At 53.0% G+C, this 20,250-nt stretch overlaps 6 protein-coding genes across 6 annotated transcripts; 2 read left to right on the top strand and 4 right to left on the bottom strand.

Annotated features, from left to right (window-relative positions):
* Positions 1-1,931: 1,931 nt before the first annotated feature.
* MRS44_007846 (uncharacterized protein) lies at positions 1,932-2,822 on the bottom strand (the record flags this gene model as incomplete). The annotated part of the gene is made up of 2 exons (XM_046279451.2): positions 1,932-2,502; positions 2,560-2,822. 2 exons carry the CDS (start codon positions 2,820-2,822, stop codon positions 1,932-1,934), a joined length of 834 nt encoding a protein of 277 aa, XP_046134141.1.
* A 1,796-nt stretch (positions 2,823-4,618) lies between these two features.
* MRS44_007845 (uncharacterized protein) lies at positions 4,619-5,950 on the top strand (the record flags this gene model as incomplete). The annotated part of the gene is made up of 1 exon (XM_046281069.2): positions 4,619-5,950. The coding sequence occupies one exon, from the start codon at positions 4,619-4,621 to the stop codon at positions 5,948-5,950; it is 1,332 nt and encodes a 443-aa protein (XP_046134143.2).
* Positions 5,951-7,275: 1,325 nt separating this feature from the next.
* On the top strand, positions 7,276-9,225 carry MRS44_007844 (uncharacterized protein; the record flags this gene model as incomplete). The annotated part of the gene is made up of 1 exon (XM_065620673.1): positions 7,276-9,225. The coding sequence occupies one exon, from the start codon at positions 7,276-7,278 to the stop codon at positions 9,223-9,225; it is 1,950 nt and encodes a 649-aa protein (XP_065476745.1).
* Positions 9,226-9,622: 397 nt separating this feature from the next.
* Positions 9,623-11,198, bottom strand: MRS44_007843 (uncharacterized protein; the record flags this gene model as incomplete). Its single annotated transcript, XM_046272097.2, has 3 exons — positions 9,623-10,717; positions 10,771-10,980; positions 11,034-11,198. 3 exons carry the CDS (start codon positions 11,196-11,198, stop codon positions 9,623-9,625), a joined length of 1,470 nt encoding a protein of 489 aa, XP_046134145.2.
* A 1,266-nt stretch (positions 11,199-12,464) lies between these two features.
* On the bottom strand, positions 12,465-13,832 carry MRS44_007842 (uncharacterized protein; the record flags this gene model as incomplete). The annotated part of the gene is made up of 2 exons (XM_046279452.2): positions 12,465-13,004; positions 13,164-13,832. 2 exons carry the CDS (start codon positions 13,830-13,832, stop codon positions 12,465-12,467), a joined length of 1,209 nt encoding a protein of 402 aa, XP_046134146.2.
* Positions 13,833-15,166: 1,334 nt separating this feature from the next.
* On the bottom strand, positions 15,167-20,236 carry MRS44_007841 (uncharacterized protein; the record flags this gene model as incomplete). The annotated part of the gene is made up of 4 exons (XM_065620672.1): positions 15,167-15,649; positions 15,701-17,314; positions 17,372-19,462; positions 19,808-20,236. The coding sequence occupies 4 exons, from the start codon at positions 20,234-20,236 to the stop codon at positions 15,167-15,169; spliced, it is 4,617 nt and encodes a 1,538-aa protein (XP_065476744.1).
* Positions 20,237-20,250: the final 14 nt, after the last annotated feature.

Below are 20,250 nucleotides of genomic sequence, written 5' to 3'. Positions count from 1 at the left end.
CCCTTCGCTTACGGCTGCTTAAAGTGAACTGGATTAACGCCATAGGGCTGTTTTTCCGGGGTGGGCTCCCCACTGTGACTCGGGCCTCGACTCAAGTCAAGGGGTAGGTCAGGTTCGCACTTTAGGTGGGCGTCGGACAGATTCCAGCTCGCACCCATTTAAGGTTGGGTTTCTTCAACTCCCGTGCCGTTGCCAACCACGAGGGTTTTTTTCCTTCCTTCTCATTGACTGTCATGGAGCCAGGGCACCTGCCGAGAAGGGGGAGGTCGTCTCCCTGGAGGCTTGTCGATAGCGCGCCGCCTCCAACCCCGTTCAGGACGTCTGGGCGCCTCAAACGCCGGCCGCCTGGTCCTGAATCGTTCAGGGATGGTCCCCAAGGCTCGATAGGGCTGGGCATCTCACGGTCTCGTTGGCTGGGTTCCCATGCGGCGCTTGCCCAAGCCCAATCGCTGAAGAGGATGGGAAGGGAAAAGAGCCTCTTCTCGGGCGGCCTCCCTGCTCTCTTTCAATACTTTTTCTTGGTCACCGTCCTCCTGCAGACCAGAGAGACGGTGAGAGCGTCTCACGCTCAAGGGAATCCGCCTCGTCAAGCGCCTCTCATCAGCCACCGGGGAGCTCCATTGTCTTGCCGATGGACAGATTTTAGAGTTTCTCGACCGTTGTTCTCCCTTGTGAAGCAGGCGTAAAGCCTTGGTCGTGTGCCCATGTCTAGGTAGGCATTCACGGTGATCGTGATGGACCTGTTGCTGCAGTGCAACCACACACACAATGAACCCTGTGCACATTCTGGGATCATGCCCTCCCGCCTGGACGGTATTCCAAGACACGTTGGCATCCTTTCAAACCCCCGCCCGTCTTCCATTTCGAGGTCATCACCCTCCCTCCCACTTCCCAGAGCTGAGTGGAATCATCCATCACCCATGGAACTGGGTGGCGATGGCCTGCATGAAGGCCATCCTGACGACCCTGTTCGGTGTGCAGCCCCCATCCTTTGGTTCCATATATAGCACGGCACGCAGCTTGCATGCCTCCCCCCGATAAACTCGCAAAGGATTTGCCCCGTTTGCCGATTTTGACATGGTCGCCACGCGTCAATTCCTTCGCGGCTGTCCAAGTTCCGAGAATTCGGGCTTACGACTCCTGTGGTTCTATATTCCTTATGCCGGCTTTAACGGCAGGATCAGTGCGTAAGCCAGTATCAATTCGACATCTGATACGGGTTTCTGCTGCAGTCATTGACATATGTTCCGTATTCGCTCACCAATAGATGCGTGCTTACCTTCTCTTTGGTCGTGGTTCTGATTCTACATCTAAAGCTGAACGACACGCCATACCCTACACCGACGCTCATGAAGGTCTTGGGAAACAGGGGTCGCAAAACATTGCCATTTATGACTATTTAGGCAAAGTTGATGAGAATATCTGCTCTTCTTCTAGCCGCCGTCATCATCCCATCTGAAATTTACGGAAATAATCGAGTGTTAACTATGACTTGATGCCTATTCAATGTGAAATTGACCCAAGAGCAACAGCAAGAATACAAACCCTTAAGACAAGGCGACCGAGGACTTCACTATAGAACAACAGACAAGTTATTGTGCTATACTTATTCTTATTTCCTTATGATCATAGTGAGATTATCTTTATTGTTAGATAGTGAGTATCGCGCCAAGTGAGCGACACTTTGTCTTCCCACTCTTGGTCTAAGAAAAAAAAATGGCACACCGTGAATGGATGCCTGCTGATATGCGCTCAAGACCCCATTATCCGAACTGGATATTAGACGCGCTGCGTGCCTGCTCCGAATGATGCTGTGATACCAACAGTCTATCGAGTAACCGACTCTATCTATCCCGTGTCGCTCATGCCATTTAAATCAATCACCTGCGCCAGCCCGCCAAACCAAAACGACAAAACTATTGACCGGTTGCCTAGGACGACGCCTGGTGACTCCTTCGCTGACGGACAAAGTTGGGGAGTGACATCCTCTGCCTATTCTCCTGCATCGGGCGTGGGCTCTCCGTGGAGGCCTGTCTTCGGTCCGGCTTGCAGCAGCATCCCAGGGCGGCGTGGAGCAAAAATGCCACGTCGGTAAAGATGGCGGCGATCCACATGAAGGCAAACATCTTGACTCCAATGTTGCAGCGGATATTGAGTTGGTCCTGGGCCGTCAGGGCGACCTTGGCAGCGATGCTGATGACTGTCGCGATGATGGCGGCGACAGAGACAAAGATGGAGGCGATGGCGGCGAGGAGGGTCAGGAGCAGACTCCACCAGCGGGTGCGGATGACGAGAAGGCTGGCGAAGATGAGGACGAAGTTGACGCTGATGCCTCCCATGAAGAAGGCGTACATGATCTTGGAGCCCATCTTGAGGAGGTTGAGGACGGTGACGGCCTGGGAGGGGAGGGCGATCTGGGCGCCGGCGAGGAGTTCGCTGACCATGATCTCGACAGGGTTGAACCAGTAGAATTGCTTAGGCTCGGAGCAAAAGGTAACGCCTCTGTGTGTGTATCAGTACTTGAGTCTATAATATAAGATAAGATCGTGGGGCACGCACTCGTCGAGGTACCCCTCGCAAAAGTTCCACAGTCCAACCTGGTAAAAGTCATGGAGACCGAGACTTCGGGCGACAGAGTTGAGCAGGTTGGAGTTTTCGACCGAGATGGGGATGACTTGCGACACGTCGAGCTGGAAGAAGTAGATGTCGTTGAGGGTCGAGTTGATGTGCGTGTTGCCGATAATGACGAGGATTAGGAAGGGGATCGAGAGGAAGTAGAGGGTGCTGGCGGCAACAGCCGTGTTGCGCCTGTGTTGAGCCATGGTGAAGAGTTATCGGGTTGAATATGGCACCGAGTTGAATATGATAATCGGGTTGAATATGGTGTCGTGGCTGGGAATGTGTCGTGGGATGTCGCAAGGGAGAGCCACCAGAGGGCTCGTTGGTGGTTGGCGATGACCTCTCCCGGAGAGAAGGAGACAAACAAGACAAGGAAACAAGAATTGAAACAAATAGAAACAACAAGAAGAGAAGCGAGCGAGCGAGTGATAGACTAGACTTCCCCCAGAGAAGAAAAAGAAAACGACTGACAAAGGGAAACTGATGATGTGTGTGTGTTGAAAGCTTGAAAGTTGGCGTCGATCATAGGGGACCACCCTTTGGAAAAAAAGCTGGAGCTAGCTGCCCCGGCCCGTGGAGCTTTGTCGTCATGGGCGCGAAAATCCCAATTCCAGGCCCATCCAGGTAAAGGCCCAGTGCCCATCGACCCAGGATCTGGTACCCTCTGACACCCTTCAACAGCTGAGGCTTGCCGCCTGCCGGTCCAGGGTCATGAGGATGGGTCCATTGGGTCCATGCCAAGGGACAGTAACTGACCTTTTAGAGCGCGGTAGGCACGCACGCCAAAGCTTGCTAACCCCTGAGATCCATGGAGTATGGAATTGTATAGGGGCATTCTTGACGCTGTGGCAGACACAGACAGCCGCCCGTAAAGACCCAAACCAGGCATGGGACGATACTACACTCAAGACCCCTAGAAGCGCCTGTCCAGGTGGCTTAGACCTGGCCTTTGTCCTGTTATTGGATTCCTGGCCCCAGGCCCACGGCACGGCAAGCTTGAGCTTCAGGTGAAAGTGGAGGTGCCGATGAACCGGCTTGGGGCCACCGCACCGTAGGGTCGCTCGCTGCGGCCAACGTGCTGACGCGTTAATACGGGAAGCGCCCAAGACATTTGGAGACTGATTGATTCATGACTTTCCATTTTGGCGGCTCAAGACAGCCAATGGCTCAATTGTCTTGGTCAGTCACTGCAACCAAGAATAATCCTCCGTAGCCGCTGTCTCGTCTCTTGACTACTGCTGTACCTAAAAGCCCATATTATGTCATGGCGGGTTTGGCGCCGCATCATCACCACGACAGCCAAGTTTTTTTCATTCTCGTACTACTCATACCCATCATTAGCCTCCTTTCTTCCTTATACCCTTCACCTCTCTTTTTCCAATACTTCCAAGGACTAAAAGAGAGCCAAGCAAGGCAGTGCCAGTGCCAATCTTGGTCAAACAAGTCTCATTTCGCCCCGGTCTCGTCTGTGTTGCCTTGCCAGCTTGGCTCCCGTCCGTCCTTTTTTTTTACCCACTCTTTTTCTCCTTCCAAGGCTTTCATCTTCCCTGCTTCCTCATCTCGTCCGTCTGTCGATACCTGCAGGTGGCTCCCTGATATTGGGACTGGTGTTTACTAGACAAGGATCGAGCATTGGAACCCACCGCGGATCACATTAGATCTTGTCGTTTCAAGAGCTTGGCTTCTCTTTTCTTCATTCTGATCTTCATCTGATCTTCATCCGCGTATTCACACATTTTTTTTTCGCTTTCGTGGCGCCGTCACGCCGGCTTTGACGTTGGCCACGCTCTTCCCCTGTGTGACCCCTTCTCCTGCAGCTAGGAAGCCACCGACGTCCATCCATCCATCATATCAACCGTCACGTCGCACCACGTCTACCGCGTCGAATCTCGTTAAACTGCATAGACTTTAACGACATATCAAGGACTGCATCTCGCAGTCTCTTGCATCTCCCTCATAGTCTCTCCGGTATCCCTCGCTGAGTCATCCATCATCCATCATGAAGCTCCATCACCGAGCTCTCCTCCTGGCCCTCGCCTCCAGTGTACGGATAGCAGCCCAGTCGATCGAGCTCTCAGCCACATCAGACCTCACCTTTGTTGAGGGCACGAGGACAGCCAGACTCACCAAGCAGACCGCTCCTCCCACTGGCGCCTACACCACATACGCCTCTAAGATCACGCTCAGCGGGTCCAGTAACACCGAAGACGATGGCTTCACTAGCACACTTACCGGCCTGTTTCCCACCACAGACATCACTACCGCAACCAACTTGACCGAGTCCGAGACAGGAACCGCGACTACCAATGGCACCGAGACGGGAACCTCGACCACCACCAAGGCAAAGCCCACAAACACCCAGGCCTGCAACAATTATGTCGAGCTGTGCAAGCGCAAATACAGTAACATCACCATGATCGGCTGCCACAACTCGCCATTTGTGAGACCCGGAAACTCAGGCTCTAACCAGGAGCTCGACGTCACGACTCAGCTTAACGACGGCGTACGCTTCATCCAGGCCCAGATCCAGTGGCCCAGTAACTCGTCGGTGCCTCATTTCTGCCACTCATCGTGCGATCTGCTCGACGCCGGCCCCATCACCCAATGGCTCACAACGGTGCGCGAATGGGTTGATACCCACCCCTATGATGTCGTCACTATCCTCCTCGGAAACGGCAACTACTCCCATCCCGATCTCTACGTCCCGTACATTGAGCAGACCGGCATCCTCAAGTACGTCTACAGGGCTCCATACCTCCCCATGGCCCTGGACGACTGGCCCACTCTGGAGGAGTTGATTATCCACGGAAAGCGAGTCATCATGTTCATCGACTACGTCTCGGACCAGAAGAAGTACCCTTGGCTGCTCGACGAGTTCACCCAGATGTGGGAGACGCCCTTTGACCCCCTGGACCGCAAGTTTCCCTGCACGGTGCAGCGGCCCCCGAACCTGAGCGACAAGTCTGCCAAGAACCGCCTGTATCTGATGAACCACAACCTCAATGCTGAGTTCAATGTCTTTGGCGCCGAGATCCTCGTGCCCGCTGTGGCCCTGCTCAATGAAACCAACAACGTCACGGGCTACGGCAGCCTGGGTCTGGCCGCTAACAACTGTCGCTCTGACTGGGGCCGGGCACCCAATATTCTCAACGTCGACTATTACAACTACGGAGGTTTCCCCGGCTCCGTCTTTGAGGTGGCCGCCCAGATGAACAACGTGACCTACGACCGCGGCAGCTGCTGCGGCACCGCGAGCTCAGCGTCTCTGACCCAGGTCGCTTCATGGACCGGCCTGCTGGCGGCTCTCCTGTCGGCGTATCTCATGCTCTAGGTGTTTCTTTTCTCGAATCCATTAGACATTGGACATTAGCGTTTGAATTTTGAAATAGACTGGGTTGGCTTACACAGCATGGCATCCGGCGTACAGTGAGTGGCACGCGGGTCGAACCTTGGCTTATCCTTCCCTGAGGGTAACTATAAGGTAGAATGAAAAAAGATCTAATATCTTGATTAAATTATAATGTTGTTTTCATTCATTGATGTCAATTCTGTCCCAAGTTTACACAAGGCTTCGCTCTTTGCCGTTCTGACGACCTCAGTGAGGGGCTTTCACTGCACTCGAGCCAAGCTCACTCCTTGGAGGAAAATATTTTGCTTGAGTACCTGATAGAGTAAAAAAAAATAACTCCTGTTTCAGAGGATAAACTGAGTTCCAGCCTCTCTCCTGTTGATCTGGTAACCTGAGGCTGTGTATTGAGTGTTCAAGATGTTGGGCTGGATAAGTCAATCGGCATCTTTGCTATCAAATTTGAGTGATGCAAAGTTCTCTCTGTTGTATATGCAAGACGCCTTATTTCCCCGGTTGTCTGAGTGATGTGGCATTGAGTTTGATATCAACGTTGTGAAAAAACCATATTCACCGTTGTGCCCGATAAGGGGTATCTACAAGAGGACAAGTTGCGAGATGAAGAATTCCTTGTTTGCTCCTGATGAGAAAGAGAAATTGAATCTCGGCTTAAACGGTTGACATGATTTTGCAATATCGACCACGTGGATATGAAGTCGAGATATCAACGAGGCATACTGGAGATCAAGTGAGTGAGTATTGAAAACTTAGATCTCTGTCCTCTTCCCTGATTCCCCTTCTTAACCTTGTGAGCCTAAATTTTGACTCATACTGCTCTATCAAGGCCACAATATCAGTTATGCTTTGCTGTCTAAAATCTTGCATCGTGAAGAAGCATCGAGATGACACCCCAACGTGAAAAAAGAACACAAACAAACAGAGAAGACTGAGAACTCTAATCGTCCTTCAAAACATAAGTAACCGTCCTCTCTCCCCTTCTCTCTGTTTTCATCTTCTTCCTTACACCATTCTCCAGAACACCAGATCGTCTTGCTACTGGCATCTTCACCATCAGCCTTGCTTCACAGCTACTTGCTACTCAACTCTTCTTTCTCGCTCTTGCGAACATACACTTTTACTTGATATTAGCAACTTCATACCAGCCTTTCTTCACGGCTTCTCGCTTCACATCTTCTCTACTCACTCATCTCTTCTTCGCTCTCGGGCAACCACAGAACAGCTTGCTACCAGCAGCTTCTTGATACACACACCTTTACTTACACATTACATTTGCCGAAATGGTCTTCACCATGGCAGCCAAGGCTACGGCCCTACTTCTTACTCTCCCCTCGGTTGTCAATGGCCTCCCAATTCTACCACCACCTCAGGTAAACATCACCCTCACGGAGAATGTGCCTCACTCGGCGGCTTTGGCCATCACCCCTGGCCTCGAGTATCTTCTCCAGCCTGACGTTCCTCACATCAACGACCCGAGCATCATTCTCGGTCCTGAAACTACACTCTACAACTCCACTACGCTGCCCAAGGAGAACTCTTGGATCAAGGGGATGCTCCAGCGTCTTGGCGCCGGCGGCTCCTCTACTAAGCCCGCAAACAACAACAACACAGCCCAGCCCAGAAAGTCGGACAAGAAGCACTCCAAGAGATGGTGGGGTGCCATGACTGGTTGGAGGGACAAGATTGTCGACGTCTGGGCCCCAACCAAGTGGGATAACTGGCCGGTCGAGGTCACCCTCATCAACGCCACCCCTTACCGTTGGCGCAGGGGTCACACACACTCGTACCAGATGATCTCGTGGATACCCAACTGGCCCAAGTACATAGATCCCGGCCAGACTGTCCGCATCACCAGCTCTGTCGAGACTATGGCCCCCTGGGATGCCGCTGGCGAGGTCGTTTACCACCTCGAGGGCGTTTCCAAGCCAATGTCCTTTGAGATCAGGCGACGGACTCCTCAGACGAAAGACCACCTCTTCAAGGGTGACCTCCCCAAAGAGATCACAGTGCGTTACCTGGAGAACCTCGAGACGTTCAAGTCCCCAAAGAAGTCGGTCAAGCAGATCAAGTGGTGGGACTTTCCCGCTAGCTGCCATTGGGTCCTCGCCGGAAAGGAGGGCGACTTCATCGCCGCCGACGACGTCGGCCCGGGCTGGATGTCGGAGAAGATGGACCAGATCGGACACATCCCTCTCCGTGAGCTCGCCATCCCCCGATCTCATCATGCCGGCATGTACAAGATGGGCGAGTCCTTTGGCATGGGTAGCATCTGGAACACTCTCACCCAGTACAAGGACTTGACCTTCCAGCTGACTGAAGGTGGCGTCCGGGTCATTGATATTCGACCTTTTCTCAATTACGGCAAACACGGCTACAAAACCTGGGAGTCTCATGGTTCAATCTTTGGTGGCAAGTGGCACGGTGCGCTTGGTGTGTCGCTCGAGGACATGATTAACCAGGTCAATGCCTTCAATAAAAAGTACCCAGGAGAACTCATCATCTGGGATATCCATCCCAACCAGGCTCTTGTCCGCCGGCCTAACGGCAAGGTTGAACAGATGAGCGAGGGTGACCGCGCTGTCATGTATCACGAGTTCAAGAGGCTCAGGAACCGTGTCGAAGTCCCCGACAACGGAGACCTCACCAGGTGGCCTCTGGAACAGTTCGTCGCCAACAAGACCTCAGGCGTTCTCATCCGTACTCGTCGCGAGTGGAGGTACGACGAGTCGTACCCTGGAGGCTCTGAGGGCTTCGTCACCGAGGCCAACTTCCCCGTTCACCACGTCTGGGCCAACAAACCGGACACCCCGGGACTCATCGATGTCACGGTCAAGGATCTCAAGGAGCGCAAGACCAAGCGCACCTCGACTCTCTACTTTGCCGACTGGATCGTCACCCAGCAGGGCTTCGACGTCGCTATTGGCACCAAGTTCATCGCCGAGATGGCCATCACGACCTACAAGGCCCTGTTCTACGAGCTCTGGGCGGCCCTGACTATGGAGCGATACCCCAACTGGATCGCCACTGACGGCATCCGCTCCAGCGAGAGTAAGTCGTTCGCCATGACACTCAACCACTGCTTTGCTGGCGGTCGGTGTGGCAAGATCCAGCCGAGCAAGAAGCTCAGGTACGGACCTGATAACGAGCTAGGATTCTATCCCACCTTGACATGGATGGACGAGGTGAAGGAATATGAGGCTAAGCAAAAGGCAAAGACAAAGGGGGGAAAGGCAAAGCTATAAACCTGCCGAGATGAGGGGAATGTTCTAAATTGGCCGTGATTATGCTTCTTTTTCTAGATTGTGTACCCTGGGTTGGGTGTTCGCGAGGATGGATATATACTCATTAGCATGGGCGGCGGCGTTTTGTTACTTCAATTAGATGGTTATAGACAAGGATGACTGGAGAAACAGTCCCTGGATAGCAATAGAATTACCCTCGAGATCCTAATCAACCATGTCTTCATTTCCCGTGACTCATATGTAGGTAGGCGACTCTAGGTCGGCCTCACCTTGCCTCTCTTCTACTGTCATGCACATCTGCGCTAATGATATCGCTACATGAAATTGTTGACACCCTTGAGCGCCTGGAAGCCTCTCCTTTACCAATCCACCGTCAAGACCGCATCTAGGCGGTGTACTAGCCATGGGCCATGATGCCCGTCATGAGGTCCTCATCCTCTATCTGAGAATCAAACCCAACCCCTGGATCAGCATCCTTATCCGCCCTCTTCTGCTCCCTGGCTACGTGCCGCACGTACTCTCTGCTGGAGCCGAGGCGCTCGTTTGTCGTCTTATACTGCTTGCCAAGGCTCTCGATGTTGTGGTGTCTCTGGGCGATCTCTTGTGCAAATGCCGCCTCCGTCATAGACTCGCTGTCCTCGTGGAAGAGGAGGTAGCTATCATCACCGCTGCTGCCGAGCTGGAGCTCGCCATTCAGCAGCCCTGACTCGATCATGTTGCGCACGAGCTGTGTGGCCTCCTCATCATCCTTGAGGACCTCGCCCGTCTCCGCGCTAAGCGTCACTTGACGCAGTCGAGAAATGGATATTTGCTTGTAAATGTCGCGGAGCTTGATGATCTGCCACTTCGGGTACGCAGCCACCACCTCTGCCACCAGCGTCGTATTGCCGTCGTCCTCCCATACCTTCTGGTTGCTCTCCACCTCAATCTTTAGTTGCCCGACGTTTATCGTGGGGAATTGGGTGGCGACATTCCGATATGCCGTTCCCAGCGCGCTATAGGCGTTCTTAGCAGGTAGTGCAGTGTATGCGGGAACATCTGAGGCTGCTCCATCCTGCAAAAGGCTGACGAGCAGCCACTTTTTGTACGCCTCGTCCATCATCTTGCTAACGCCCTTGTCCTTTGAAGGGTGTGTGATGACACGTTCCAGAGCCCGTTGGGCCTTGGTCCAGTCCCTCCGTGAAATGTAGCACAGCGCACTCACGAGGTTGTACTCCAGCACAGTGGCGCTCCGGATCTGATCAGTCAGGCCTGTTTCGGTAGAGATGTAAGAGGTGGGAGCCAGAGTGCTATCGCAAAGAAGTCTGGAGTCCTTTTGACCCGCCATGCCTGGGTAGAAGGTGATGTCGCGATCAAGCACTTTTAGGGCCGGCTCGATCCATGATGAGTGGTAGGCGCACTTGACCAATGTTAGGTGAGTAGATGTGAACATGGTCCCGGTTGGGTCGATTCGCAGCAGGGCTGTAGCAATCGCTTCCACAGAAACAAGTGGCTGTCATGAGATTAGTATCCAGTGGCCATGGTAGTAGCGAAGGGACCACATACTGTAAATAGTCTGCCCGTCGCAACATGCTCGAGAAGTCTCCGAAGCATCGAACCGACATATCGAACCTGAACAGGATTGAAATTGAGTAGGAATCGAAGTGTTTCGTCGAGGAGGGAGGTCTTGTCGATGCCTGGCGTAGTTGTCGATAGCTCTAGCGACAGGTTGAGGATGGCGAGGAAGGAGATGGAGTCGGTGGCGGGATCAAGCCTCTGAAGCTCTGCATCAGCATACTGCAAGAAAACATCAATGTCGGGGCCCTTACCTCGAAGATTTGGCGGGCGTTGGCGCTGATGAGCTGCCGCTGAGATGTCACCAGCCGGTTGACAGCCACGACATGGTCCTTGATGGCAAGATCGAGCTGCTTGTTGGAGTGAGCAGCAGCTTGAGCTGGCGCGAAATTCGTCAAGGTTTCCCACAAAGAGTCCATCCTGAGAAGAGGGCGTCTATTCGCGTGGTGTGAAGGTGGAGGAGGAGTTGGTCGGAGGTCGGGGAGTGAATGCTGATTCGGTGCCTTGGATTATTTCCTCCTCGTCATGCTAAGGTCACGGAATCCACAAGCTCTTGGACGCGACGAAATGGGTATTATGGCTCTTGTTTTGGGCGAAAAACAGGTGCGTAGAAAATGAGAACGTGAGAAAAGTGAGCTTTGCTTTGTTGGTTGGTGAAGATGCAAGGCAGCACTCATGAGAGCATGTAGCTCCGCTGGTCGTTGGTGGGGTGGTGACGGTGGGGAGATCAGCCGGAGATCAGCCGTGGGAAAGCGCTTATCGAAAGACCCCTGCTCACCGAGATAAGGAAAGAATGCCCCTCCAAATCGCGGGGTCACCGAGATAGCTTCACTTTTGGGTCTTGAACATCCAGTCGACAACACTTACACCTTGAACAAAAAGTGATGTGAGCTTTTCCATTCTCTTGATACTAACAAATTTCCGTCAAATGGAGTTATTGGTGGCTACGAATACTGGAGTCTGGATGGTACTAAGTTCATGCCAGGGGGTAGCTAGCAAGCGTGTTCGCTAACAGCGCTCGACACCAGGCACTGAGGTGGCTTTTCCTGTCTATCTTCTGGATCCAACACTAGGCTTAATTGCCCCCAAACACTTACTCACATCTACACCCCAAAGACTACACCACTCACAAGCTCCTCCAAGCATCCAGGTCGCTCCTACAAGGCTTGGGCACGGTTACGCATGGCATCCTGTACCAAGATGCTGACCTTGGGTATCAAGAGACCCCCTGTGCCACAGCGATCCTGCTCCCGCAAGCGTGTAGCCAAGACACGTGTAACTTGGGGGTGGGTGACTGATCACACAAGGGCTTCCGTCACAAAGCAGCTCTGAAACTGTAGACAAGGACATTCTGGCAAATCATTTCTTGTTACCTGAGGGCCCAACCCCTTCACCGCCGTGTGTACCGACCTGTGTAGTCTTGACGCTGGGATTGTGTATCTAATATGACAAAAGTTGTCAAAACAGAAAAAGAGTGATATCTAACCAACAAAAAGTGAAAGTAAACCATCACCATGGATCGAGAAAAAAAAAAAGGAGCGACTCGTGTAAGGAAAACCCTGATTTTTTAAAACCAAATGACGTGAACAGCCGGTTACCAGGAAAGTTGCCATCTGCTGTCGCCATTCCATCCCACCGTGGTCGACCGGGACGCCTTTTCCGTATAGCTTGCATCCATCCAGTAACTAGTGGATGAAGTTGTTTTCAACCGAGGCCGCAGAGGAGCGGGGAGAGGAGTTGTCTCTGCCGTGAGCCCACGCCTTGAGAGCCGATGGAGTGATGACCCAGTCCCCCTCAGGGCCGGGTCTCTGAGGTTCAATAGGCACCCAGTTTGGCTTCTCGTTGGTAGGAGGAGAGTGACGACGGCCCTTGATGGCCTTGGTCTGTCGCTCGGCTCCGATGGGGGCCTGGGCCGTAGCCGGGCTGGGCGTGTCCTCGTTGCTCTCCCCTCGCCAGTCCTGCTGCAGAACCGACTGCGGACGGCGAGCTGGGTTCTCCTTGTTGTGGCGCTTCTGGAGGTCCTCCTGAAGGTCCTTCCACCACTTAGGGAACCCATGGAAGAGGCCGAGAGACTGCTGAGTTGCCTTGTCAAAGGGCATCTCGTGCTTGTACTTGCAGCCCTGCTGGGTAAAGGCACAGGTGCCGTCGTGAATCCACTTGTCGCAGTAGATCTTGGTTCTTCGTTGCTGAGCAGGCGAAGTGGCGACAATGCGATCAATGCGATTCTGAGGACGTTATTAGCTTGGCTGGCCAGTAATCGTCTTGTGTGAGAGGAGGTAGTCGTAAGAGGTTGGTTACCTGAAGGGGGTCAGGAGCTGGGGCAGGTGGAGGCTACACACTCAGCTTCTGGCCGGCGTTGGATGTGCTGCTCGACGCTCACGTACCTTGACAGTCATGGGCTGGTTCATCTTGGCCACTCCCTGAGGTGGCTGCATGTGGAGGTCCGGCAGGAGGACCATGCCTTGAGCGCTGGCTTGCTTGGCGGGAACCTCGTTGAGGGCCGGAAGCATGTCGGCAGGGACAAGTCTGGTGTATTTGCCGTCAGGACGCTGCACGCAGTAGGCGTATCCATTAAGGCAGTCCGAGATGCTGACAGGGGCGTCGTTGGAGGCACCTGGGGAAGTGTTGGGGCCCGCCAGCGAGTAGTTGTTGACGCCGGTAGTAATGGAGTCGATAGATGGGCGAGGACCTCGCCAGTTGGCCGAAGCCATGCTTCGAGGAGCCAACGCCTGGTACATCTGGGATCTCTCAGGCCAGTTCCCATAGTAGGCGTTGTGATGATTTCCGTTGGACGCAACGTAGGAGCTGCTCTGAGGTCCAGAGGGAGGAAGATCCATGGCGGCGTGTTGAATAGTGAGCTCCTGAGTATCAAAAGAAGAGCTGCCTTGCTTAGAAGAAACTGGGAACTGTGGATAAGGTCTAATGCGGTTGGAGGGGATGTTGTTGACAAAACTGAGTTTGTTGTCTTCGACGGGAGTCAAGGACGAAGAAGACAAGCTTGAGCCTCTAGAGACGACGGTCGGGGAGGCGACTCCCTGGCGGTGACGGGCCATCCTGCTTCGACGGGAAGAAGCAGCAGCGAGCCGAAGTCGGGGAGTCTCTGCAAACGAAAATTGATGGGTTGGTTGAGTTGGCCTATAGAAACAACAAGGACGACTCCGTGACCCCCTTGGCGACCAACGGCTGGCAAGATAAGACACGGGTAGCCGACTGACGACGACGGGAGATGACTTCGAGATGGGGATTTCGGGGGGTGACAAACGGGGACGAGGACAAGAGAGGGCGTCGCCAGGGGGAGACAGCTGTCGACAGCTGTAGAGAAGTGCACAATGACGAGAATAAGAACAAGAACTCTACAGAAGCCAGCTCTTGTCAGCCAGAACCAAAGATGATGTATCAAAATTTATGCTTCAGCACGATTTGCCCAGCCTATTTATCCACTGTCAGAATCTCAATATTTGCGCTTCATTGTGAGCGTTTGCTGTGACTAGGGGGGTGTAAATGTACGATTTCAACGGCTGCATGCAGGCTGGCGTTTGTGTTGCTCTATTGGCCAAGTCATGAAACACTCAGAAAATCGTGACCAACACTGGCACGGCTCGTCGTCTGCAGCAATGTAATGTTTTCTTTGATTCAATGGCCGTTAATGCTACCTGAGTAGTTAACCTGAGCTGGCCTGTCTATCCATCCATCATGGTTTTTTGTCTGGTCTAATGTATCGCATCGCGGCGAATGACCCCAACTCCAATATATGCTATGCTTGCTTGCTTGCTTGCTTGCTTGATTGCTCGGTTGATTGGTTAATTGATTGCCTGCCACCCATCATCTCCCTCCCTCCTCGCCTGTTCGCCCACGTTGTCATGTAGCCCCAAGATCCATATCAAACAAACAAAAATCTTTAGTCGGTAAGCAATCGCCCGTATGACTGTATGTCCCCCTCCCTCCCCTATTCCATGGCATCCATGTGGCAAGTGTCCCCTGGGAGGTGACACAAGGAACAAAGCTTCCCCTCTCCTCCAGAAAATGCCACACTACGCCTGCTTGCGCGTGTCATTGCTAACTGCTCTTAGCTGGTGAAGCAGCACAGCCTTTTGCTGCTTTGCCTCCATGTCTGATGTTGAGTATGAGCGCTGCAACCAATCAATTGCCATCCTCAACTCGGCTTCTGACCCTAGGCGGACGGTGCTGTAGGCAGCTATTGGAGGACGGCTGACGGGCTGCGTGGGAACAACATGCTGTGGTGCCACTGGCACTGGCACTGCCTCTGCAGGGCTTCCCGGATCAAGATAGTTACCTTTGATGTATCGTGAGAGGTGAACAGGGAGCTGCCCGTTCTCCCCTACCCCAATCACAGGACGTGGGTATGGGTTTGGCATGCGTTGATGGCTTATTTGGCCGCCGGGCGTGCCTTTTTGTCCATTGCTTCGTTGCCGCTTGCTGCTTCCTTTCGGCAACTCGGCTTTTGAGACTTGGTGCTTGACGGCGTTTGGCGTTTCTTGACGGGACTTCCGGCCGACTTGCTGCTGCTGCCGTCGTTGAGCTTGGTGGATTTCGGCGAGGGCTTGCTGCATCTTTGAGTTGCGGGGGTTGGAGGCTTCGAGATTGATCGGCCCGTCTTCTTCGGCGTCTGCGCGTTCTTCTTGTTAATGCTGCTGCTTGGAAATGTCTTCTTGACAGGTGTCGTGGCTGGGGTTGCTAGTTGACTGGGATAGTTCTTTTGGCGTTTACCTTTGGCCGATGTGCCATCCTCCTCATCAGACTCTTCTCCAGAGTCTCCGCCGGCAAAGTCATCAGACGAGTCTGACGATTCGGGTTCGAGATCACCGAGAATGGGTACCGTGTCTATTGCATTCGTCTTGTAGTTGATAGCCTGAACAAGTGGTTAGCTGACGATACTGCCATCATATCTGTTTCAACTCACCTGTCGACGTCTGCCGCCTCGTCCAAGGACCTCGCGATTCGCAGCTGCTTGCTGTTTTGCTTCGGCCTCTCGCTGAGCCAGAATACGATCCCACACACTCGAGTTCAGGGCCTCTGGCTCCTTCGTCTCTTCGGTTGCGAGGCCTGCTTCGAATCCAGACTTTTCGTTAGACCATACCTTTGCGTAGGAAAAGGCAGCATCTTCTTCCTCGTCGACTTCGTCCATGTGCGATCGATTCAGCAGCTCGTCGACAGCAGCAGAATCATAATGGATAGACTTCTTCTCGTAGTTGTCACTGAACAGCGCTTGGGCACCATGCTTGAGGATCGATTCTAAATCATCTCCAGCAAGTTCGTCATCGTCCATGCTTTCGATCAGGGCATGATCAAGAGCCATCTTCTTCTTGCCGATCTGCATGATTCGCTCTTCCACAGAGTCTACCGTCATTAGCTGGAAGCAAAGGACCTTCTTCTTCTGTCCAATCCGATGGGCACGAGATAGAGCCTGGATGTCTTGGTGCGGGTTGAAGTCGGGATCGAGGATAATTACTGTGTCTGCAGTTGCAAGGTTAATTCCCACACCTCCAGCTCTTGTTGAGAGCAGGAATGCAAAGATGGATGAGCCAGGGGCGTTGAACGCATCGATACGTCGTTGCTTCTCCAAACTACCGATACTACCATCGAGACGACGATAGTCGTAGCCGAGACCCCCGAGGAAATCCTCAATAATGTCCAGCTGCTGTAAGAACTGACTGAAGATGAGCACGCGGTGACCCTTCTCCTGCAGCTTTGGAAGCATGACCTGCAGCAACAGTAGCTTGGCTGATGCCTCAATCAAGTTGCGCTGAAGCACCGTATGGTCGTGATGTCTCTCCTCGATAGCCTCGGAATACATGAAAGGATGGCAAAGACACTTTCGTAGTTGCATCAAGATGTTGTTGAGACTTCCACGTTCCTTCTTGTTCATCTTGCTGTTGGAAAACATGGCCTTGATGAGCTCTGGGTTTTTGGCCATGATACTCTTGGAGAGCTTCTCCTGGATCACAGTCATCGTGACGGGTAGAATGATTTGGGACATCGGCGGCAAGAACTTGAGTACCCCTGCCTTGGTGCGGCGGAGGAAGTAGGGGCGGATTTCGTTGTGCAACTGTGGCAGCGTTTCTTTGTCGAGGACTGCATATTCCGCATCCAACTCTTCGGCATTCTTCTTTTCGTCGATGAACTGAAGTAGGTTGAACAGTTCTCTCTTGTTGTTTTGGAGCGGAGTGCCTGTGAGGAGAAGTCGAAAGGGGATCTTCATAGAACGGAGAGCACCGTAGAGTATGTTCTGGTCATTCTTCAGTCGCTGACCCTCATCAACAACGAGTCCTGCCCAGTTGATCGACTTGAAAATGCTTTTAGTCGCGGTGTCTTGAGCTGAGTCATAAGACATGATGACAACGTGGGCCTTCATGTCCGCAGATTGGTTGGGAAACAGCTCATACGTGTGAGCTAGGGCTTGCGGCTCCTTTCCGCCGTGGTACGCAACAACTCGCAGCTCCGGGGCCCATTGCTTGAACTCTCGGCGCCAGTTGGGACATGTAGCATTGGGAACGACGATGAGGAAGGGCCAGCACTATCATGATGTTAGTGGCACTGTCATTGCAGGTTGAAATGTACAGATATGACTTACCCTTGGACTGTCCTGGATCAATGAAGTGACCAAGCCAACGACCTGGACAGTCTTGCCGAGACCCATTTCATCAGCCAAAACAACACTGCGTCCATTGTGATAGTTGCCCAACAGCCAATTCACTCCTTCAAGCTGGTAACCCATGAGCTTGCCTCGCTTAAGCCCCGCAGGCTGCTCATTGATCTCCTCGAAGGGCTCGGACTTGTACGCCTTGACACGTTCCCTGATCTTGTGCTGTGAGTCGAACTTGAAGTACTTGCCCTCAACGTATTCGTAGTATGCCTCGACAAAGGCGGCGTAGATATCGCCCATGTCCTCTGTTGGTGGTGCATCCCAGACGACATCGTCATAGCCAAGGCCTTGGAACTTGACGAAGATCTTGCTCACGTTGTTGATGTTGGCAAGCTCATCTCCTCGCGTCTTGGGTCTGGGGATCGAAGAGTGCATCTTGACGTTGAGGATAATGTCGGGCATGATGAACTCGTCTGGAACTGCATCGTTTTCGTCGAGTTTGAGAAGATTTTGCTCAGCATCTCGTTTCCCAAAGGCAGAGCGCATCGTAGCAGCAGCCACACCATGTACCCAGGCACCTGGCTTCCATGTGCAGTGACTATAGGATCGTGTGTCCCACTTGACGAGATACTCCTTGTCGTCTTCCTTGACATCATGCCATGTCGGTCGAGGAACCTGCTTGGCGAGATCCCTTTGCACAGGTCGCCATGCCACCAGACGGTGAATCTTGTGCTTGGCTGTCCCGCACTCGTGGCATCGCCAGTCGATAGAATGATCCTTGAGTCGCTCCGATTTGAGATCTGTACCAATCGAGTCTTCCCTAAGGCCAGGCAAGTGCTCAACATGCCAACCTCGATGGCACGAAACACATCGGAAAAGCACAATCTCGTCGTTGTTCAGGAGGTCAGGGGCAACCTTGAAGATAGGGTCAACACCGTAGTTTTGTTCCCGCATCTTCTCCTCCTGGCGAGACGTCTTCTTCTCGGAAAAGGCTGTGCAGGCACGGCCGTCACGCTTGCAGCCCTGACACATGCTGTGCTTGGGAGCATTTTCATCCTTCTTGATCGGGATGCCAATGCAGTACCTGCACTGCAACACAAAGTCGTCCACCCCAACTTTGGTGACCTGGTGTTCGCGTCCGCTGCGAAACGAGAGACAGTTCTTGTGGTACGACAAGGTGCAGCCCTGACAGTAAACCATCTGTCCCCTGTTCCGCGAACCACCACATGTATGGCACTTATCCATGTGCATTGTAACGAATGCCGAATCCGAAGGTAGCGGTTGGAAGACCTCCTTTACTGAAATAGCCTTTGCCGGGCCTGGAGTCTTCTCATCGACGATGTAGAACGAATCCTCATCCATAAAGGCATCGTCTTGCATGTTGACGGTGGTTCGGGTGGCTCTTGAAGAACGTCGAGGGGCTTCGAATTCGATGTCAGAGTCATGGGACTTCTGGCGTGTCGCAAGGCGTACTGCTTTGTGTCGTGCGCTCAGGAGGCGTTTGGGTCGTTGACGTGCCTTATTGGGGCGTCCCTTCTTGGGTAAGACGTCCGAGACAATGATGGGCATGAAATCATCGTCGCCCTCCTCCTCCTCTTCCTCTGGGGGTAGATCTTGAAGCAATTCATCCTGATCCAGACTACCATCGCCGTTCTTAAAGGTCATGCTAGTCAGGGTCATCTGTCTCGGTTGGCGCGTTCGGAGTGATCTGGTAGGGACGGGGGGTTCTTCTCGAAGGTCATCCAAATCATCATTAGTGACCTGGACGGAGGGGCTTCGAGAGATCTGTTTTGTCGTTTCCCGGGAGCGAAGACGTCGAACTGGTTGACTGGGTGCACGTCTGTGACGAATGGGCGCTTGGTCTTCCTCTTCCTCTTCTTCCTCTTCGTCGTCGTCGATGTCCATGGGATCAGAGGCAGCTGACTCGGAGTCAGAATCCCACTCATCCTCGAGCTCGCGCTTTCGCTTCCGTAACCCAGCCATGGAGTCGGTCTCAAGAGGCCCAGGTCCTTGGTTAAAGCGAGCAAAGGCAGCTCTTCCGTTCTCCAGGGCGACGAGTTCAGTAAAAGGTATCTCAAGCTTGAGTTAGCGATTTGAGCTGAAGTGAGCGCGCGAAAGCGGAGGGATGAAGGAGAGGAGTAGACAGGGGAGAGAGTTGAGAGTTGAGAGAAATGCGATGAGAGAGGCGAATGTGCGGGGCTGCGAAAAAGAGGAGAAGAGGTTTATAACAGCAACAGTGAATAAGGGTAATATTGAACAATAGGCGGGCTCTTGATATTGTGCAGAGGAATCCGTTTGCATGCTGCGGCGCTGCTTCGAGCCAAAGTAGGTAAGCCGCCACGCGAAAAGAGAGTGAGCGCAAGGATAGACTCATGAGCAATCGCATTGTGCAACCCCTTGTTTGAATGAAGAACATTCACCTACCGACTCTTGCCTCCCATCTGTAAACTCGACTTTATAGCTGGCCTGGACGCGCTTGAGTGGAAGCTCTCCGAAAACAAACTCGACAATCTCGCTCCGGACCACGGAGTATTCCATGCGCTTCTCCAGTGGCATGTCAGGGATCGCAACCTGAATCGTGTAACCCATTTTCGGAATCGAGACTTGTGACTCGCTGATCGTGTCATGAGTTTGTTGTTCGTGCTCCTCCTGTTCAACCGTGGGCACTGAGTCTAGGGCCGGCTCTGGGTCGGGAGCAGACGCATCATCATTCGTCCCGGGGTTCGGGTTCGGGTCTCCATCGTCGTTGAGATCTGCTAAGAGACGTTGTAATGATCTCTTGATCTCGTCATCCTGATCGCCTCCAGTGTTGAAGTTCTCGAGGGGCTCGTAGAAGACATCATCGGTGTCCATTGCTGGCAGCGCAT

Source organism: Fusarium solani (genome assembly GCF_023522795.1).
Source record: "Fusarium solani strain SB1 chromosome Unknown bctg00000004, whole genome shotgun sequence".
In the NCBI taxonomy this organism is placed as follows: domain Eukaryota; kingdom Fungi; phylum Ascomycota; class Sordariomycetes; order Hypocreales; family Nectriaceae; genus Fusarium; species Fusarium solani.
Note: the sequence above shows the minus strand (reverse complement) of the source record. Positions and strands in the feature narration are given on the sequence as shown.